Source organism: Ooceraea biroi, chromosome 6 (genome assembly GCF_003672135.1).
Source record: "Ooceraea biroi isolate clonal line C1 chromosome 6, Obir_v5.4, whole genome shotgun sequence".
NCBI lineage: Eukaryota > Metazoa > Arthropoda > Insecta > Hymenoptera > Formicidae > Ooceraea > Ooceraea biroi.
The window spans coordinates 5,495,935-5,516,724 of NC_039511.1; the positions used below are offsets into that span (position 1 = coordinate 5,495,935).

At 46.4% G+C, this 20,790-nt stretch overlaps 3 protein-coding genes across 7 annotated transcripts; all 3 read left to right on the forward strand.

Moving 5' to 3' along the window:
• The first annotated feature begins 294 nt into the window (after positions 1-294).
• LOC105286649 (transcription factor E2F3) lies at positions 295-14,472 on the forward strand. 4 transcript variants are annotated; one of them, XM_011351740.2, is made up of 8 exons: positions 295-775; positions 8,216-8,313; positions 8,437-8,594; positions 8,679-8,817; positions 8,891-9,104; positions 9,212-9,485; positions 9,577-9,931; positions 11,582-11,706. In XM_011351740.2, exons 2-8 carry the CDS (start codon positions 8,235-8,237, stop codon positions 11,704-11,706), a joined length of 1,344 nt encoding a protein of 447 aa, XP_011350042.1. In that variant the 5' UTR covers positions 295-775; positions 8,216-8,234. The 4 variants fall into 4 exon arrangements, with proteins under 4 accessions (XP_011350042.1, XP_026826328.1, XP_011350043.1 ...); XM_026970527.1 differs by lacking the exon at positions 295-775 and adding an exon at positions 3,017-3,155 and having other exon boundaries at positions 11,582-14,472; XM_011351741.3 differs by lacking the exon at positions 295-775 and adding an exon at positions 4,875-5,010.
• A 477-nt stretch (positions 14,473-14,949) lies between these two features.
• Positions 14,950-16,561, forward strand: LOC105286648 (39S ribosomal protein L54, mitochondrial). The gene is made up of 2 exons (XM_011351736.3): positions 14,950-15,202; positions 16,205-16,561. The coding sequence occupies exons 1-2, from the start codon at positions 15,115-15,117 to the stop codon at positions 16,504-16,506; spliced, it is 390 nt and encodes a 129-aa protein (XP_011350038.1). The 5' UTR covers positions 14,950-15,114; the 3' UTR covers positions 16,507-16,561.
• Positions 16,562-17,010: 449 nt separating this feature from the next.
• On the forward strand, positions 17,011-20,744 carry LOC105286647 (chitinase-3-like protein 1). Of its 2 annotated transcripts, none has more exons than XM_011351734.3 (5): positions 17,011-17,145; positions 18,618-18,681; positions 18,786-19,453; positions 19,546-19,838; positions 20,123-20,744. In XM_011351734.3, exons 2-5 carry the CDS (start codon positions 18,618-18,620, stop codon positions 20,535-20,537), a joined length of 1,440 nt encoding a protein of 479 aa, XP_011350036.1. In that variant the 5' UTR covers positions 17,011-17,145; the 3' UTR covers positions 20,538-20,744. The 2 variants fall into 2 exon arrangements, with proteins under 2 accessions (XP_011350036.1, XP_011350037.1); XM_011351735.3 differs by lacking the exon at positions 17,011-17,145 and adding an exon at positions 17,213-18,427.
• The last annotated feature ends 46 nt before the right edge of the window (positions 20,745-20,790 follow it).

Consider the following 20,790-nt stretch of genomic DNA (forward strand, 5'->3'; position numbering starts at 1 on the left):
TCGGTGAATAATTTTATTTCGACGCATCGATTCTCTCGTTACTCGACACCCGGCTCTCGCGGGGTCCGATCGCCTTGCGTCCCAGTACAGCCCTGCGGCCGAATACCCCTCCATGCAGGCGAAGGAAGGGACAATCGTACGCGCTCAGTTTCGGGCAAGAACGGGCAAGAAACGAGGGGCATCAGTGTCCGGCCGGGATCGTCGGGAGCGTGCGGTACGTATGTGCGCGCTCGTACGGTCATCGTCGTCACGACGTTAATACGTCACTAAATTGCATAATTCGCGAGTGCGATCGGCGTAACGCCGCATTGTCGTCCCTTCGCGCCTCTCGAGCCGCCACCGTGGCCGTGACGCCCGGATTAAAGGGATCCGGTGTCGGCGACGTGTAGGGAACGAGAGAGAGAGAGGGAGAGAAAAAGAGAGAGAGGTGACACAGACTTTGTTCGCCGACACCCCCCCGAGCATGGCGGACCGGTATGGTAATGGTGCGCTTCGGAAACGCGGGAGTACGTGCGAGAGTGTTGAGAGCGGATAATTCGGCGGGCGAGGAGCGACCCTCGACAACCACGGCGACGCCGAGGAGCGAAGGCACCCATAGGGATTTTTCAGCACGGCGTCCGTCGTTGGTCGTCATCGGCGACCGTGCGGCGAATCCTCGTGGCGGAATAGCGGTGCCCACCGACTTTTGGCGGGCGAACCAGCCGATGAGGGCGTGAAGCGAGACCGGCCACGCTCGACGATCGGGCGAGCTCTCCTCGTCGACGCCACCCCCTTGGTGAGGATTCTTTGTAAGCTCGGTCGTGCGCGTTATCGAACCGGGGAACTCGCGAGGACGAGGAGAACGACGGCTCTCCGTCTCGTTTCTCGTTCGTTCGTTCGTCCGTGGGGAATTCCCGCGGGTACGATCGACGCCGCGATAGCATCTCGATTCGGGCACATGTGCCGGGGCACGACACGGCGTACGCGCGTAAAGCTGCCAGCGATAATGACAGTGGCGGCGGCGGCGGTGTGACGGCGCCAACGGCGACCCTCGCGCGGAAGAGGCACGGCGCGGCGACCGTTTTGGCGCGCGTATTTCAGCTGTCGCGCGCGACCGGCAGATGGCCGGTACGCCGGCTCGTTGGGTGTACGCGCGCGCTCATAGTACGCACGCACACACAAAACACACACACTCGCGGAGACAATCGACCACCGGCCGCCGCTTACCGTAATGAGGGACCTACCGTATGGTCGCGAGCGCGCGTACTCGCCGAAGGCGCGTCGCCGCGTTCGACGCGGACGCATTCCGGAAGTGTCCATCTGTCAAAGTATCCTCGTCCATGAGAATAGCTTTCCGCAGAGAACCGTAGTAATAAATCCTGCCGCCTTCTCTTTGCTCTCTGCGTTGCTCCAGATTTACACCGGCGTTTCGTAGCTCTAGAGCGTCATTTTGGGGGATGGGGCGGCCCGGAGGGTAAAGTCTCGCATACTCGTGAAATTTTTAATCGTGAAGATCAAACACCTGATCGCTCCCTCCGGAGAGATTCTACGCGAGCGGGGAAGCGACGTAAGCGCACTACCATTACGTGATGCTGCCCACTAACCCCACGCAACTCGTTACATATACTCGCACGCACACAGCCAGCCGGCGAAGCGCGTCGCCGCGCTCTCGCTCGCACGTTCACCAGCTCGCGGCGCACGCGCAGCCTGCACGAGCGAGCCGTGCGGCGCGGTGCGAGAGAGCGCTCTTGGCCCGACACGTTCGCGTCGCCGCGGTGCATCCGCACTTTTCCGCGGGCGTACGTACACGCGCTTGGCGGCGGCGGCGCGATTTTACGTACACCCAGCTAATAACGCGGAGAGGGCGCCGGTACACTTCCGCGCGAGAAGCCGAGTCGGGGAGAGAGAGACTCTCCGGCGGCGTTCTCCGTCAACGCGCACAGACACGCGGTTTTAGCCTCTTTCTCTCTCTCTCTCTCTAGCACCGGCAGCGCTACGCAGCGCAGCGCACGCACGCGGCACACTATCCGCTCCTCGCAGCTCGTACCGGCCAGTCGTGCCAGCGTGCGGCAGAGAGCCCGGACACCGTCCATACATACAACCGAAAGAACGAGTGAGCTAATCATCCGCTCAGATCTCCGGAGCCGGCCTTGTGCGCGCGCGACACCCCGAGAACCTGCAAAGAGAGAGGGAGAGAGAGAGATTTGTTTCTCTCCTTGCTCGCCGGCAGCCTGGTCGGCCCGAATCGAGTCGAGCATGCCGAGGCGGGGCTCGCTGTGAAGCCCGAGCGCGCCACGCCGCATTCTTAACAGTGAAAAGCGGCCGAAACACGCGGTGCTCGTAACAGCAGCGGCAGCAGCAGCAGCAGCGGTAGCAGCAGTAGTGCGTAAAACGTTAACCAGTTCTGCCGATTCTTCGAGAAATATCTCTCTCATTGTAGAGAGGCATCCACTTGCCTCCGGCTACCTGCCTGCCTGCTTGCCTGCCTGCCTGTTCGTCTGCGTCGACCCGCCTGTGCGTAGTATAACCGTAGTGGTATCGGAACGCGCAGAAAATGGACACCGTATTCTAGCAGCACGCTCGAAGAAACGGTTGGCCTCGACGGAGCAGCGGAAATAAAGCATGTAAAGAGAAAGAGAGAGAGATAGAGAGAGAGGGACGGAGAAATCGCGAAGTACGATAGACCACGTAGAGAGCCGTAACGTAACGCTGACGACACTGTTACAATATTACGATTAGGACGACGGACTACGACGGCGACGACCGTTACGACGTAGCTAGGAGAAAAGCCGAGCGAGTGGATTGTCGTCGTGCCAGGGCACGAGGTTCGGCAAAACGAGAGGTGTGTACAGGCCGCGCGAGCTTTTTTCCTCCGTTTACGACGAGGAAACGAGAGTCGAGGACGTGTCTATCCCAGATCGATTTCTTCGCCGTCGTCCATCCGTTTATCACCGCCGCCGCCGTCACCGCCGTCGTCGTCATCATCGTCATCGTCGCAGTGTTCTCGAGTGCCAGGACACGAGTCCGCCGATCGGGGCAGACCCGGATCGGCTCGACCGGGTCTAACGCGTGCCGCGCGCGCCGTGTGCTGGCCTGCCGAATCCCGCCCGGAAGAACGCGCGGGCCTCCGTCTCAAAATACTATGCGGAGCAGCGCACACGTTTGCGAGCAGCCAAGTAAGTAGAAAAAACGGGAAAGAAAGAGAGAGAGAGAGAGAGAGTAAGGGGGAGAGAGAGAGAGACGGAGTCGCCAACCGAGCGAGCGGGCGTATCTCTTCGCGCCGATATCATTTCCGTCTCTCTTTCTCGCTTGACCAACTGCATCGTCATCGTCCTCCTCCTCCTCTTCATCATCTTCATCATCATCCATCATCATCATCATCATTATCATCGTCGTCGTCGTCGTCATCGTCGACCTACTTGCCCGTTTTACGTCTCGCGTTTTACCATCTCTCGAAGCGACTGCTCCGCGCGCAAACAGGTCAGCACACGGTCAGCCCGCGTCGGATCGACGCTCTCCGCCGGCATTCCGGTGTTTTCCTTTCCGTCGACTCCGTCATTTTATTTCGAGTATGCCCTTAATGAAGATCGAGAGGCAATTTGATCGAGGTAATTTGAAAAAGGATCTCGACGGAACCAGAGCGCGACACTCGGAGTCGGTTTCTGCGGGGTGCACGTACCGGCAAGCGGCAACACGCCGCCTCGCTAGGGACCCGGCGCTGCCGTCTTGGCTCTTTAAATGAGCCTCAATCGCGTGCACGTGTAGGTGCGCACGAATCTCTCTCTCTCGCGCGCGACCGCCGAGCCGGTTCGCGATATGTGAATGTACGCGCGCGCGTGTGTGTGATGAGCGTCGTTACTACTTCCTAGACGCGATCGTGCGATTTCGATTACGGATTATTGACCGATGCAAGAGCACCGCGACTCGAGATCGAGAGAATCCCGCGGATTTCCCGCTAATTGACAATTCTGCCAACTGTCAAGCAGGCAGTCGGCAGTGCTTTCCCGCTCATCGACCGCGTATCGCGGTTAACTCTCGATAGCAGTAGCCTGTTATGGATCTTTCTTTACTTTTTAATAGTCGCAAGAGAGAGAGAGAGAGGATCGAGAATTTCGATAAACAAACGAGAACGCCAGCTGTAACCTAACCTATGGCCTTCGATCGATGTAACAGCTGATCGCGCACTTCATCGCTCCGATATCGGCACCGTTCGCGTTTTTCGCCAGGTTGTGACAACGACGGCGAAATTTCGTGAAACAGAATACTCCCTAGAAATATCTTTTCGTTTTCTCCAAATTGATTAAGGGGATGCTGGAGTTGCTAGTGAACTATTTTCTCACTATAGCGATGGTAATTGCAGTTTCGAAAATTCTCTTTATTGCTTGTGCAGAATAAAAAATCCTTTTCTACAAATGAAGTATAGATAGAAAGAAAGTCCGCTCTACAGGACTTTATATTCAAAATGGAACAAAGTTAGAAACGACAAATGCAAGTTTTTAACTTTTTTCCATTTTGAATATAAAGTCCTGTAGAGCGGACTTTCTATCTATACTTCATTTGTGGAAAAGGATTTTTTATTCTGCACAAGCAATAAAGAGAATTTTCGAAACTGCAATTACCATCGCTATAGTGAGAAAATAGTTCACTAGCAACTCCAGCTTCCCCTTAACCAGAAGGCTGGCCTTCTGAAGAACGCCAATTGCCGAGAGAGCTCTCGATTTCTGATTTCTGTGGACGGAGAAACGGAAATAGAGTAGACGAGGAAAAGGAATAATTCTTCTTTGTCGCCACATCTGGCCGGCCGAGCATCGTGCATGCGAGATGTATAATATGTACGCCGCGTATTCGGCTGCCTCGTACAGCGCACGTTCCGTGCGCGGCGGCGGCGTCGGCGGTGGTGGCGTTCGGCCGCGGCGGCGTTTCCTGTCGGCGCACTGAGAACTGAGCGTAGCTGGTGTCCGCGTCGCGCGTGTCTGGTGTCTGGTACGAACGTACGGAACGAAATCGTCAATAACGCAATCCCTCCCTTCAGTAAGTAACCGAGTGAATCGCGCCGTTCACGTCCGCGGCGCGGACCTGCCCGACCTCGCCGATCGGAATTGAGGCCATGTGTGCACCGTGCACATGACATTCCCTCGATCCTGCCAACCGGACGATTCGTCGTCCCCCACGAGCGACCAATCAACGGTTGGGAAAACGCAGTCGAGCGTTCGCGGCCGCGCCGCAGCGGTGTTTCGTGTGGCAAACGGTATCTGCGTGCGATGTCGACGTTGTCGCGTTCGTTAATTCACGTTCCTCGATCACTTTTGCGATGCAGCTTTCGGTTGGCACGGCGATTCCGCACGGCGATTCATCTTTGAGATAACGGCCGGCCAATCAATGACGGCGCGGCGCGCACTGCTCCCAACCTGAGGCACGAATCGCACTATCGGTTTCGGCGATTCAAGTCCGGGCGAGCTCTCTGGCTGTGTACTCGGCAGAAGGTCGAGCAGGAATAAGCCGGTGCAGTACACGTGTATTTCCCGTACTGTAATGCTAAATTCTAAATTTCCTCTCTCGGTTCATAGCTCGTCATGTTGCACGAAACTAAATTTCTTCGTCGAGTATCGTTAAACAATTTTGAAGCACGTTTCGACGCTGTTACGTCAGTGACGCGTCTGCCTGATTAATGGCAAACCACGCGTGTAGAATAATATAAATAATAAATAGTAAATTTATACGAAAGAGCATTTTTATTCGACGACATACATTACATCGGGATAATTATTTGCAGTTGTACGAAAATCTAATAATCTGGAAAAATTTCGCGACCGTCTGTGAAGGACGGAGAAAGTCACCGTGCAGAATACACACGAGTGAAGTGCCTGCCTCAGGCACTTGTATAGAACGCTGATTTTCAAGATTCACGATTCCGTGCCGCCTCTTTAAAGCCACACCCGGAACGATCGTCTTGTCCCGAGAGCGTTTGCTTTTTTTTCCCGAAAATTCCCCGGCCGGGCGCACCATGGGTCCACGGTGTGCTCAGACGCGTATCAAGCGTTTGCAACGTGGAGCTTGCGAAGGGTCGTGTTCGATTTGAGTTGTTCTGTTCGCGAGACGATATTCGTTGCTTGTTTGCGTCTCATTTATTACTGCAAGAGAGTAAATTGCGAGATAAAAATTTCACGGTTTCAGATTCGAGGAATATTTTCTTTAGATCGGTAATTGAAAATCAAACAAATTTGAATAATTGTTAGCCAACGTGTTATTTTTCGCATCTATTTTTCTTTATGCTTATTCTTTAAATGTATCGTACATAAAATTTTTTCCTATTTAATTTATATACATAACGGTTAATTTATTAGCGAGAAAGAATGGTCGTCAACGCGCAGGCAAGAAACGCCAATTCCAAACGTAATCTTCTTATTTATAGCTTCTGATGAATACGCGGTGTTGCTTTAGTTAACGCACGATGAGCCAATCTCTAAGCATGAAGAAGAAAGCACGCGGATGTCTCAATCTTGTCGAGCGCACGGTAAACATAAGTTTACCGTTGCAAGTTGTAAATACGCGCGCGCGCAAACTTTTTATTTTTGGCCAGGTTGAGAAAAGATAAACGCGATTGTGATTGCACAGCTGTTTCAGAGACGACGTGAAAGTCTCAATCGAGTCTCGACGATTAACGGCTTCGTACTTTATCAACGGAATACCTGAATGATGAAACAATGTTGCTTCTGTACATTTAAAAGATAACGGCAGCGATCAGCTGTGCTGCCATCAAGTGGCAACCGATCCTCGAAAACCGATATTCTAATTATGCAAACGAACAATAGTAACTCTTTACTTATTTATTTATCTATTTATTTATTTATGAGAGGAAAAACGTAATTTATTCGATTGCTTTCGTCCAGAAAATTGCGTCGGTTCTTAAAAATAACGCGTGCTGGCGCGAAATTTCCGATCCCTGTAAAAGTAAAGCTATATAATTCTGTTTTTTTTTTGTTTCTTTTCTTTTCTTTGCGTTTCCAATGCCACTTAATCGATCCAGTGAATTTACATAGGCTGCTAATTCTGCAAATGTAATTCTGCACGTGTAAGTTTTACACATATGCGAGTGAGCTGCGTGCATCATTAGCAATTAAGAGGACTATTGAGAGAATCGAAAAGCCAAAGCAGCTTGGTACTTTATTCGAAAATACAAAATTTATATACTCTAAACGAGCGCAAAAATTCACTTCTCATACACGCAAATCAAAGGTTTTAGCATCAGAGGTCGCAAAGAGTCGCGAAAATCCATTCTCCGTCTCTCTCTTTTCCGTCTCTCTATTTCGATTCCTCCGTTGGTTTTCTTGAATTTCCGAGGTAAAATATTCCTTCTCGAGTTCCATCATGCTTTCCTTCCGCACTTTGCGGCCACTTCCATCGCGATTCTCGTGCGCGTTCGACTTAAAGCAGCCGTCCAACCGTCGCGCAATCCGATTCGCGCAACGCAGAGTCGTCGTCGCCTCGCGCGGTGCTCGCTCGCGCCCTTATATTATTTCCGTTATTGTTCGCGCGCGCGTTAACATACGTTCGCTCGTCCGCCTGCACGCGGGGCCGGCGCGCGTCCGTCCGGTCGTGCGAGTACGTCGTCCACCGTCCGTTCCGAGTTCCGACGTCGCCAACGTCCTTCCCCGTGTGCGAGAGGCTCGGCATTTAAAAATGACACTCGCCGCGGCACGTGCAACGCGCCGACACACGCACGCGGCGAGCAATAGCGGTTAGCCGCTAACGGAAAAAACGTGCTCGGAGCGTGCTCGGGGAATAGGTAGGTCTGCGCCTTGCGATTCCTTATCTCGTGTCGCCGAGACGACACGACACGACGGAAGGCCGGTACGGCCGGTCGTTATTCCTGCCATGACGACGCGACAGCCTCCTCGAATACTCGCGATGCCTGTTCCTTGGGACTCTTGTCATACGAATACGTGAATTTTGTCAAAATATCCGGTCGTGCCGATTCATCGTCGCGGCACCGTCGATATCTCCGCGTGGCACGCTTGCCACTTACGCATCCGCGTGAATTCCATTTGCGTTATTTTAAGCTTGTCCGTACGACAAGCCCGTGCTGCAGATCTGTGATTCTTCTAATCGCAAGATAATTATCTCGATGGATCTCGATTAGTCTCAGTACATGATATCGTGTAGCATGGCGTAAATTTAATCTTGCAATGGTAATAGTTGTATTTACATTTGTGCTTGTTTTTTTCTTTTATTTCAGACACAGTTATTTTGCCAAGATGCCTCGGGTAAGAAGACAGGTAATCCTGGAGGAACCGGCCAGGCCTGTTACGCCGGACATAACAGAAACAAAATTATGTAAGTTAATTGTCAGCGAGAAGGCTATCCAGTTTTTCTCTCAGTCTCACGTTACATCGTAGTCATTGGCGATCATCTAGCTTTTCCGGGTTAACTCAGTGAAGAGTTAATATCTTTCCGCAGTGAAGTCCGAGTTGCTGGAGGAGGGATCCCTGGACGAGGTTCAGCCACAAAAAGTGGCGGAGGAGACCCCGAGTCCTCATTTACAAGATCATCAGTATGGACAGACGCCTTGTTACCAGATAACGAGGAAGCCCACACAGCCAATGGTGCGAACCGAGGTAAAATCCTGTCTAAAATGCTGGAACACATGGATGCTGAGCCATCTGCTGAAAAAAAACCGTGGCTTTCTTTCTTTTTGACAGATATTGTCTCACACGGTAAAAAGAAGACTGAATCTGGAGGTGGCGACCACTGGTTCCGGCCAGTCCACCTTCAAGGCACCGAGAGGTAAACGCAGGAGGTCCGGCTCGAGCTCCCTCGCTGGTCACACGCCGACCAAAAGTAAATCTTGTTTTTGTTTGATGAGCTCACCCCATACTTGTCACCCAAGAAAGGATCATTTGTTGTATTGCAGCTAAAACGGTAGAGAGGACGCGCTACGACACGTCGTTGAGCTTGCTCACGAAAAAATTCATCCACCTGGTAGAGAGCAGCCAGGATGGCGTGGTGGATTTGAATGTAGCGTCTGAAAAGCTGGAGGTACAAAAACGTCGTATATACGACATTACTAATGTTTTAGAGGGCATTGGTATCTTAGAGAAGAAAAGTAAAAACAATATCCAGTGGAAGTACGTTATCCGACAGTTCTTTATCTTTACATTATTGCACTATCGTTTACGCGCCGGCGTTCGGCCAGTCGCCGATTATACTCAACGCTGGAAATTGCCCGTTGCAGGGGCGGCCAGTTACCGAACAATCGGAACGATATCGCCAATCTCAGGAAGGAGGTCGCGGACTTAGAAGCTAAGGAGAACACCCTGGATCGATTGATTCACGGTGCTGACAAAAACCTGCGCGAGCTCTGCGCCGACAGACAATACGCTTATGTAACGTATCACGATTTACGATCGGTCCCGATGTACAAAGACCAAGCTATCATGGCTGTGAAAGCCCCGCCAGAGGCTACCCTCCATGTCCCGCAACCTGTCAATAACCTTGGCCAGCAAAAAGTAAAGCGAGCTTTCTTATTTGAAATTTAATTGAATTAATTTACAAATTTAATTTAATTTATTTTTAAATAATAAAATAATACTCTTGCAGCTTCAGATGCATATGAGGTCGGAACACGGGGAGATAGAGGTGTTCCTGTGCCCGGATGATCCCGCGGTGAAAACGTCGCCGTGTCACGGATACGCGACGACGCAAATTGTGCCTCAATCAAAAGAGCCCGATATACCTTGCTTGCCTCCCGAACTCTTGGTCAATAGAGATAGCGACGTGCGAGTCGAGCCGTTACCCTCGTCCTCCGACGAGGATATCAATGCCCGTCTCTGTACTCCCGTAATTACCAGTATAACAAGCATGAAGGATGCGTTCTTATGTGAATCCGATGATTATGGACCAATGGGTGGCGGCAAGTTCCAACTTCAAACAGAGGACCAAATCAGCACTTCAGGTAGGACCGCCAAGCATTATCGCTTGCTAATTCAGCATATGCCTGAGAAGCTTCCTTCGCACATTATTATGATATACGTCAATAAATAGTTTAGCAAGATTGAATGTATTTCTGAGTCGATTTGCAAATTGCATCAATGTAGACAAAGCTTGATCTGTTTTAAAATTATTTTTCTTTTTTTTTTCGAGTAAATTTTCTTACATCGTATTATTGATATTCTTATCTCGTAGTGTATCACTGATCGGCATTATATCGAGTGGTATAAAGCACGTTTACTGTACATATTTTCCTATCGATTATTTTAACAAATGCAATTACTTGGCTGTGGTTTCGATTTTTTTGTTACTTATTCTTTTGTATGAATGAATTTCTTTCTTACGCTTTATATAATCTGACGCTTCATCCAGTGTTAGGCGTAGCGATACTTTTCTTTATTTTTATGTGTAGTTATATGCGTATATATATTTTTTTAAATAAAAATACTTTCAAATATTTTTCTGGCTTTCTGTTACTGCAAAAATTCCGAATTGTCATACGTTTCTTGTCGAGTGTAGCCACGGAACAACGGACGTCATGCATGATTACATCAATTGAGACGATCATCTCGCAGTCATTATTAGTTTTACAGTTTTCTCGCTCAAAAGAAACGTGTGCGGTGCATGCTACAATTTAATAATCTCTCATGGCGAAATCTCGTTCAAAGCGAAAGTTCAATCAATTTTCGCTGGAACCAGTCGAGCCATATTACCTTTCGTCTAAATATTTCACTGCCTTTTCACCAATGGATGATGACCGTACCCTGATGGAGCTCTGGCTGTGACTTGTGTGTTAAAATTATTAAAATCACATCACAGGCAGAGTTCTAGTTAGGTAACGGTTTCAAACAGCAAAGCTCGCGTCGCGCGAAGGTACGTTTATATCCATACACTAGCTATTGGCTTCTTTTTATCGTATTTTATTGTACTTCATTTTATATAATACCATCACAATCGACATATGAACATGAGATGCGTATAATCGCACAAAGAATTGCTTGTAACAATTTCTGACACACGTCGCATGGAAAAATCGATGTAATTTGATAAAACCGACAGAAGAAATTGACTCAAATTTAGCGACGATGTGTCTTCGATACCATGAGAACGGCAGTTTTTTTACGACTATAAAATGACTTGTCTCGTCAAATTCGTTACTCTGGAATCTCAATGAGAATTTCTTGATGTACATAGACAAATTGCTCTTAACACGTAACTTTAGTACTAACAATTAATTATTGTAGTTAATTGCAATAATCGCATCTTTTAACGCTTTATAACAAATATATCGCAGACTTACTATCCTTCAAGTACGACGCTTTGCAAAATATATCTTGCGGAAATTAAATGGATGCACATTGGGCACGCGGAATTATTGATAAAAAAATGAATAAAAAAATCCAAAAATATGTATAATATGTATGTAACATTTATATAAATATTGCCGAATCCTTTTCACGTGTAAAACTTTCAGAATTAAAGTTGTTGCTCAAATAATAATCGTTCGCAAGTCGATCTAGCGTGAATAAAATGATGCATCGGCAATATTGCATACAATAGGGGGATCGGAATAGGTTCGTGAACGAGTTCAATATCCTTCTCCCTTTTGTTGCAGATCTGAGTATTCTCGATTTTGGGGAACAACTGCTGACTTTGGAACCGCCTCTCTCCGAGAACGACTACTCGTTCTCGTTAGGCACTGAGGAGGGTCTTTCGGATCTCTTCGATTTCAAATTCTAGGAATATTATCGCTATTGTAAGAACGTTCTTGTCTTTTTCGACTATCATCCGAACTTGCGCCTTCGCGTTATACAATGATGATACATACACGGTGGTTGGCAATTTCGTTCCGCGCGTCAGTCCTCGGAATCGCGTGTAGACAGAATTGTTTTTTTATTTATTTGCCGTTTCTCCGAAAGAACGTTCCCCCCCGAGCTGAAAGTTCATTTTCGCGCTTCACGCGTACGTTTAATAATATTTTTAAACGATAACAAGACGATTATGCGGCACACATGACGCATCCATACTTTCGCTCTCGATTAATGATGGATTGTAAATACGAATTACGTGGAATGGATTACGTTATTAAAGTAAAAATAATTTTAATAGAGAGAGAGAGAGCTGGTCCGTTGTTACCTATTATAAAAATTACGGACGTGTGTGTACCGATTTTTGTCCGCGCGGGAATATTTTAACACTTTTCGCAATTTCCCTCGCGTTATACGTGTATTTCATTTTGGAGTGTCGCATTTCACCGTCTTTTTTTAAAATTTCTCCTTATCGGATCGCGAATTCTAAGATGAAGCGAGGAAGCTGGACCGCGAAGCACAGGAGAAACATATCACGAAATTGTTAACACGTGCTTCCGGCTTGATACGACGTCGATGTCTGCGACGGTTACGTTCGCGGAATGGATTGCGCAAAGATTTTCAACAGCGAGAGATGACGATGACGATGAGCGAAGGCGCCTTTTTTGTGCAATCTGTAATAATATTGTAAATTGAGATAAGAAGTAGAGGGAGAGCGACGACGTACTCGGGATTTTAGAGAGAGGAGAGACTGTACTTGTCGGACAACGACCCGATTTTGCATTTTGCATAACTGTTTAACTCGGGAAATCAATCGAGACGGATCAGAGACGAGCGCGCATAGCGAGGTGCTGCCGATGAGTTGCTTGCGTGTGTGTGTGTGTGTGTGCGTGCGTGCATGTGTGTGAGACGGATGATGTACAATAGTCTTATTATCTTTTTGTAATTCCAATCGATCGGTCGGATTTTCGGCGCGACGGACTCGCGCGAGTTTCCCGTTCCAAGTATATGCACTGTATCGGCTCCTCGTTGTCCGATGGGAGGATTGCATGCGACAACCGATGATTCTGCTAGCTAGGGTCGATCAACCTTCTTTTTACCGTCGTTGAGGATATCGCGATGGGGATGCGAGCGTACGAGAGCGAGAGGGACCTCGGGCTGTCGCGTCGCGCTCGAGCGTGCTCGTATACAATTCCATACCGATTCCATAACGATCATCATCGTTTTGAGATCCGTTCAGAGCACAGTGCTATTCTGGACCTGATCACACGGGGGGGTTTTTTCAGGGGGCGGTCCCTCGCGCTGGACGAACACTCGATTCTCACCGAGAGGGATTCCACGCGTTCCTCTCTCGCTCGAGTGTACGCCGGGGAAACTGTCCCGCTTGAAAGCCCCTCGAAGGATGTACCCTAACGCACGACTTAGTGTACGTCCAAAGCCATAGTGCCTACAAAGTAACGATCATACCCTTCTGCAATTGTAAATACTTTACAAATATAATTGTACGGATGTGAGCACGCAGGCACACGTGTATTGTATCGCGTGGGGGAGAACGTGTCGACTCAAAAAAAAAAGAAAAACGGACGGACATGCTGCGAACATCTCGTTACGTGTAATTATTACCGTTTAAAAATTACCGATTAGTTTATTACTCTTAACGATCTTATTGATAATTATCATTAATTATCGTCAGTACGTTGAACGAGACCAGACGTTAGTTTGTAATTTTCCTTTCTATGTGTAACGTACATGTAATACGTATTTACATTTGTAGCGAACGAACGTTATGCAGGATTCACGCGAATTTATCGCGCGTAAGTCGAGCACTCGGCTTCGGTAGAACGGTGTCGGGCATCAACTGAGGTCAATAATCGGTACCAGTACGCGATACGGTCTCTTCACGGTTCGAAACTGTATTTCAAGAATCGAGGAGCATGCACGGATTTATATATTGTGGACTTGATGATGATGCCGAGTGCTGGCTCTGAGTACTGATCTCGGTATGTACATTCACGGAGTAATCTCACACGTGAGAGTATCTCGGACGACAGTTTTTCAGTTGACCATCCGGCAATCCTACAGATTGTTACTTTGCACAATGTTCGCCGCGGACTCCCGTTCGTGACGGTCGGGAGGAATTGTATTAATCTTGTTTTCGTTTTAGAATTATATAACTAGCCGCCGTCGAGTGCTTTTTTTCATATGCCACGAGAAGGGAGAGCGAGCGAGCGAGCGAGTGTGCGTGTCGAGTGCGTTAATGCGAAAGAGAACGAGAGAGAGGTATGTGTGTCGTGTGCGTACGCGTGTGAGAGCGAGAGGAGGATCCTCATCTCGCGAGTCGCGTGAGCGGTGTAAATTTTGCGACAGCCGGTGTTGTGCGTCCCTATACGCGCACGCGCGCTTCTTTCGATCGGCATGCTCGAGAGACTGTTCGGAATCGGTGAGGGAGAGAAGCAAGAATTAAATGCTGATCGATGAGGGAGAGAGAGAGAGAGAAAAGAGGAGGGAATCGAGTGATGTATCGTGTTACGACGAACGCATTTGGGATCCGGTCCGCTAAAAAGAACACCGCAGAGAAGAAAGTTACGAAATATAATACCTTATGTAACACCGTATAGAGTAGTGCATCATTGTTCCTTATACTTGTCCCGTGTTAGTCGTAATTTACCTAGACGAATACAGCCGTGTCACGTGATGATTTAAAATTGTTAATATTATTTTGCATGATTTTATTTCGCCACACGCAATCATAAAACTTGATACGATGTTCCGGTATATTTATGGTAAAGTGACCAACATGTTGCTTATTATGATTAATAAAATGTAGTTTCTGCAAAGTGTCATTCTCCAACGTATATGTACACACACACGCGGATCACATGCTTGAAGATTGTATGCGTGTAATTCGTAGCCAAGCAATAATTACGTGTGTATTGTTTTTTGAATTTCGCGCGTGCATCTTGCTCGATCGGTATGCTGCGACATCTGGCATCGAACGGTTCATGGAAATCGGGCCTGATTTAATCCATGATTTATATAAAAGCAGAATTGTCCATAAATTCTGAAAGAGATATAGCGGCTACTTGTACGCATGTACCGCGGTCCACTTAGTGCTACAAATGCTTCAAAATGCTTTCTTTTTTTATTTGAAAGAAGAAAAGGAGAGTATTTCCGAAGCATCTGTAGCGTTAAGTGGACCGCGGCTATCTTTCTCTTTTTACATCTGCAGTGTGTAGTAATTCTAACGTATAACTTATCCATGTGAACAATTTACACATCTATAGAGAAAGAGAGAGAGAGCAGAGAGATAGAAGCATTGAAGTGAACACAATTATACAAGATGAATCTTTCTGTAATTCATTGGTTTTCCCATTTTTCCAAAAAGTCCTTGATACCAATTCAGTATACGATACAAACGAGAGGTTATGGTAAGAGAATTATTATTACATTTATATATGCTTAATCCGTCATACAAATACCTGTATAATATAAAATTGAGGTTATGTGTACGCGTACGCCTGCTGATATATATGTGTGTGTGAGTGTGTCAATTGATACAACACGAAAATTTGGTGATAATGAAAAGTTTCTTACTGACAAGCAGGGGCAGACTGAAAGGGTAGGCGCTGTAGAGGCCGCATACTCTCAAGAAATGTTTAAAAAATATAGAGTATGCGCCGCGTACTCTCAAGAAGTTAAAATAAAAAAATCAAGTCAGGAATTCTCTACATTTTAAAAACACATACTTCAAAGAACGACGAAATTCCTTCTTATTAAACACTTATTTATAGCTTTAATTAAAAATATCGAAATGCTAGTGCTGAGCGACGAGGAGGTATTATTAAATCGGAGTCAGAAAAAGATAACCAGGTTTTGTTTTTTTAAAAATTATTCAAATGATTTCTTTTCATTTTATTGCCTATGTTTTTTGTAAAATGTATAGGTATCGAAATACTTCTTTCTAAATTAATAATCTTTTTTAAATAAAAAATTAATGTCATCTTTGCATGGTAGATAACTTGTGGTGTACACACTCTCCTTTCTCCTCCAAAATAGAATATTAGTATTCTATATAGTATAAGATTTTTTTCTCTTCACTCATGATGATCCAACACTAAAACTAGCGCGTACTCTCAAGAATTTTCTTCAGTCTGTCCCTGCTGACAAGTGACATATGGAATTTTCCTTTTTTTTTTGTTAAAATGACACTTTAGACAAGCTTGGTACTATCTGTAAAATCTAATGTATACGATAAAAACATGGTCCAATATCTCTAAAATTTAATAAAACAATCAGAACTGATTAATCATTACTGATGCTAAATCTTTAGATTCTCAGTATAAATTTACTTTAATTTTTTATTGAATAACGTAATTATAATTTAATATAAAACCCAATATATGAAATATTATACAACACCTTTGTTGCAGCTAAGCCAGTGAAAAAAATGAAGAGACCCCCCATGATGGTAATAGAGAAAAAGTTACTACCGGTGGAAACAGATCCTCATAAGCTTGTAAATTATGTATGCGGTACAAATATCTCGAAAGAAGGAGGAGAAGACGTCGAGATAAAGCCGGACTCCGAGTATCCTAGCTGGCTGTGGAGTATTAAGACCGGCAAGGCAGCCACCCTGGACGAATTGGACCCAGATACGAAACAATATTGGAGAAAAGTACGATTACTCGGATTAAGGAGAAATAATAAAGAAAGATTAACCAGAAAGTTTTAATTTATATATGTATTATGTAAAAACATGTTGCGAATAAAAGTAGTTTTAACAAGCCGAGTCGCTTAATTTTGTGTCGACATTCGCTTTTTTAAATTGTAACTTAGCAAGAGCTCCAAGAAATAAAAGTCGGATCAAGTTACATGTTGTTACATGCATCGTTGCTATTATCCCGCAAGATTAAAAGAGATGAAACGAATTGCCTGACAAGCTTGTCGCTGTTACATCACTTATCACTCGAATATGAGTTGGTGGCGATATTACGATTAGGGTGATTCACTTGACGGAGATGATTAAAGCGATAAGCACGTCAAAGGGATAAGCATTCCAAATAAACGGGCAAGCTCGCTGGCTTCAATCGGCTTCAGTCGGCACCGCAAGAGATGGATTTCTCACTAAATTGGGCGTTGTCTCCGTTATCGCTCATAATAATAAGGAAGTATGCGATGCATTATCGAAATTTTTGCGACTTAATTTGTTTGTTTGCGATCCGAGACCTCCTGCAACTATATAAAGCTCGCGCCGATAGTTCGTTCTTCCATACACGAATGTGAATGCGAGCGACACGGATTATTTGCAATTTCACCATTATCCGCTGCTGATCGACGAACGATTTTTATTTCTGGAAATCGGGGATCAAAGGTAATTGTAATTTCCGCGAAATTTCCGTCGCCTGCATTCTCGTCCGGAGAACAATATCGGATAGGGCGAATTTTGATAGGAAACGCAACGACTTGAATTTCTGGAAGCAAGAGTCCATGACCTGAGCCACTAATTGTAATACGCATTTTACGTGTTAAATGCGCATAATTAATTTAAATAATGAATTAAAAAATTCTTAACATTAAATGAATGCTTTTTTAATGTTATGCTTGAAAGGCTCAAAAGTAATGTTAATATTATTTCAGCTATAAAGCCTTAATCTTGCTGGATTGTTTGTCTTTTCGGCCCTGTGTGGTAAATGCCACATCTGCTGATCAGTATAGAAATTGTTTTTCCCATTGTTTCATTGATTATATACGTGTACCGTTGCAGGTATCACGATCTTTATATTCGTTCGAATAATTCATTATTACCGCCCGATGTCACGCGAAATCGAGTGGAAGTTTGCACAGTAACATTCGATAATAATTAACGTTTCGCACGCGAAATCGAGTGGAAGTTTGCCGAGCAACCTTCGATAATTAACTTTCCGCACTTGTGGGATATTTGCGTGACAAGAGGCGTGTACGACGACGTAATAATACGTAGTAAAAAACATTTTTACTGCAAATTAGTGGAGAAACCACTCCCTTGCTTGGAGATCGGGACAATGTACGTTTAAACCGCGTTTGACAAATTCCTGCTGATCGCAAATCAAAGGGCGCGATCTTTGCCATTTGCGCCTTCATCCGCTCACCGTAATATGTAATAATAAAAAAAATACACTACACTGCACTCGACTACGAGTAGATTATGATCTGTTTTATTTCACTACAGTCATATACTGATAAGATGATAAGTAGTTTCGGAAATACTCGAAGCAATTACACGTACACACGCAGTATTGTTAATTCCTTTATCGATTGCGTTTTTCTAATATATATATATATATATGGGAAAGTCGCTGGTGAAATAATTAGTCTAATAAGATTCTTGACGATGGATCAATTAATAAGTAACATTGGTGCACATTAATTGTGGAATCAAGTGTTCAACAAATTCAAACAATGACGTACATGTCGCACCTGTGTGTTCTTGAGGCTCTCCGGTGGTGTGCACGCGAGTAAATGTATTTGATATATTATTATCGATATTATCGTGATCAAACAGACAAAAGTCATAATGTTTTCGGTCCTCGGAGTATATATATGCGTCGTGCGTGCGAGTGAATTCCGATATCACGTTGGCTAGTACCATCGGAAGTATCGGTCCTGATTACGAGGTAAGGATGGCCAAGTATATTATATTTTTGTTAACGCGTTGAACGCGGCCTGGGGATCGACGTTATATACTTTCTATTAATTCTTAATTTTTATTTTAATTCTTAATTATTAATTCTTAATCTTAATTAATTTTTCAAAAAGTCGTTCCGTTGAAAAATTCACATGAAATTTCCGACGATTAATTTGCAGATGAATCGCTGGATACTGGTTTTCGCAGCCTTGGCTGCTTTGGCTTCGGCTGCTGATTCGGGAAGTGAGTATCGACTGCAGGTTGAACCCGCGGACGTTCTTCAGCCACATCCGCTGCATTATTCCAATAAATAATATACTTTTCTCAACGATGTTTCTCATTTTTAGAAAAGATCGTGTGCTACTTTGGAAGCTGGGCGGTCTATCGGCCAGGAGATGGCAAATTCGACATTTCCTACATCCAGCCGAATCTCTGCACCCACATGATCTACACCTTCGTCGGCATCACCACGGACGGCGACGTCAAGGTCTTGGACGCGTGGCAGGACCTCCCTGACAATTGGGGCAAGGATGCCTTCGGCAGGTTCAACAAGCTTCGCGAGCAGAGTCCTGAAACCAAGACGCTGATCGCGATCGGCGGCTGGAACGAGGGATCCGCCAGGTACTCCGACGTTGTCGGCAACCCGGCCATTCGCGCCAAGTTCGTCAAGAACGTCGTGGCGTTCGTGCAGAAGTACGGCTTCGACGGCTTCGACGTCGACTGGGAATACCCGAACCAGCGTGGCGGACGTCCGCAGGACGTGCAGAACTACGTCGCCCTGCTGAAGGAGCTCAGGGCCGAGTTCGACAAGCACGGGCTCATCCTCAGCGCCGCGGTCGCCGCCGCCGAGACATCCGCCTCCCTGTCCTACGACATCGCCCAGGTCTCCAAGTATCTGCACTTCGTCAACGTCATGACGTACGATCTCCACGGTGCCTGGGAGAAGGTCACCGGTCACAATGCCCCGCTCTACGCGCACCAGGGCGAGACTGGCAACGACCTGAAGCTCAACGTTGTGAGTACAAAGTTCCCTTCCGAACATCACAGAAACCATCGCAATGAACATCCGTATCCTGATGAACACCTTCTGCTTTCCTCCTCGCTCAGGACGCAGCCGTGCGCTTCTGGTTGAACAGCGGCTGCCCGCCCGAGAAGCTGATCCTCGGCGTGCCGTTCTACGGTAGAGCGTTAACCCTCGCTAACAAGGGCCAGAACGGACTGGGAGCACCCATCACCGGACCCGGCACCGCTGGACCGTACACCCGTGAACCCGGTATGCTCGGCTACAACGAGATCTGCGTGTCCCTGAAGCAGGGTGGCTGGACCGTCGTCCGTAACGAGGAGCAGCGTGTACCGTACGCTTACAAGGACAACCAGTGGGTCGGCTACGACGACGAAACGTAAGTGCCTCTGCTCCTTTTAACGTCAAATTTAAAGGAGAGCTTTTACCGCTAACTAGGGAAACGCCTGTCTACGCTAGGCGTTATCATTGTTGAAATTAAAGCTTTCAAGAATTTTCCCATTACTTGGGGGTGAACCCCTATCACCATGCGAAATTTGGTGTTTCTAGCATGTCGGAAAGTACCCGATCAATTCAACGACAGACAGAAATAGGAATTTTATATGTTATATAGATTAATCCCGGCGACAAAAACTTATTACTTTTACTTGAATTATTTTACAGCTCTATCAGCGAGAAGGTCAGCTACGCCAATTCCCTAAATCTTGGCGGAGTGATGCTCTGGAGTATCGAGACTGACGACTTCCACGGACTCTGCGGCGAGAAATATCCTCTGCTGAAAGCGATCAACAAGGGACTGAAACGAACGGTCCCGTCAGAGCCGCCGAAGAAGGACGAAAAGCCAAAGGAAAAGCCGAACGAACCGGTGCAACCGGACCCGGAACCCCCAGTGGCCCCTCCGAGTGGAGTCTGCACGAAGGAGGGATACGTTCGTGACCCGAATGATTGCAGCGTGTTCTACTACTGCCAGAATGTCAATGGCGTTTATCAACCAGCGAGATTCCAGTGCGCGACCGGACTAGCCTTCGATCCCAAAATCAATGCTTGCAACTTTCCGGCACAGGTTCCCGGATGTTAATTAATGATGATGGACGAATGAAAGAGTGACGAGTAAAAACGGTACCATCTACATGCAGCAACACTTTTACCAGATTTTATCGATATATATACTATGTGGTATATAAAAAAAAACATGTTCGTACTCTGTAATATATAAAAAAAAAAAAAAACAGTTTCTCGCAATCTGTATTAGTTATCTGATGAACATTAAACTCGTTTCCGTATTTTTCGTAGTATTAAATCACTCTTCCCTGCATGTGTACGTCGAGATA

Bases quoted from the DNA above. Each gene is read 5' to 3' on its own strand.
- LOC105286648 (XM_011351736.3), top strand. From the start codon at position 15,115: ATGAATCTTTCTGTAATTCATTGGTTTTCCCATTTTTCCAAAAAGTCC. The intron at 15,203-16,204 runs GTAAGAGAATTA...CCTTTGTTGCAG, and splicing joins GATACAAACGAGAGGTTATG to CTAAGCCAGTGAAAAAAATG.
- LOC105286647 (XM_011351734.3), top strand. From the start codon at position 18,618: ATGAATCGCTGGATACTGGTTTTCGCAGCCTTGGCTGCTTTGGCTTCG. The intron at 18,682-18,785 runs GTGAGTATCGAC...TCTCATTTTTAG, and splicing joins TTCGGCTGCTGATTCGGGAA to AAAAGATCGTGTGCTACTTT. The intron at 19,454-19,545 runs GTGAGTACAAAG...CTCCTCGCTCAG, and splicing joins ACGACCTGAAGCTCAACGTT to GACGCAGCCGTGCGCTTCTG.
- LOC105286649 (XM_011351740.2), top strand. From the start codon at position 8,235: ATGCCTCGGGTAAGAAGACAGGTAATCCTGGAGGAACCGGCCAGGCCT. The intron at 8,595-8,678 runs GTAAAATCCTGT...TCTTTTTGACAG, and splicing joins AGCCAATGGTGCGAACCGAG to ATATTGTCTCACACGGTAAA. The intron at 9,105-9,211 runs GTACGTTATCCG...TGCCCGTTGCAG, and splicing joins AAAAACAATATCCAGTGGAA to GGGCGGCCAGTTACCGAACA.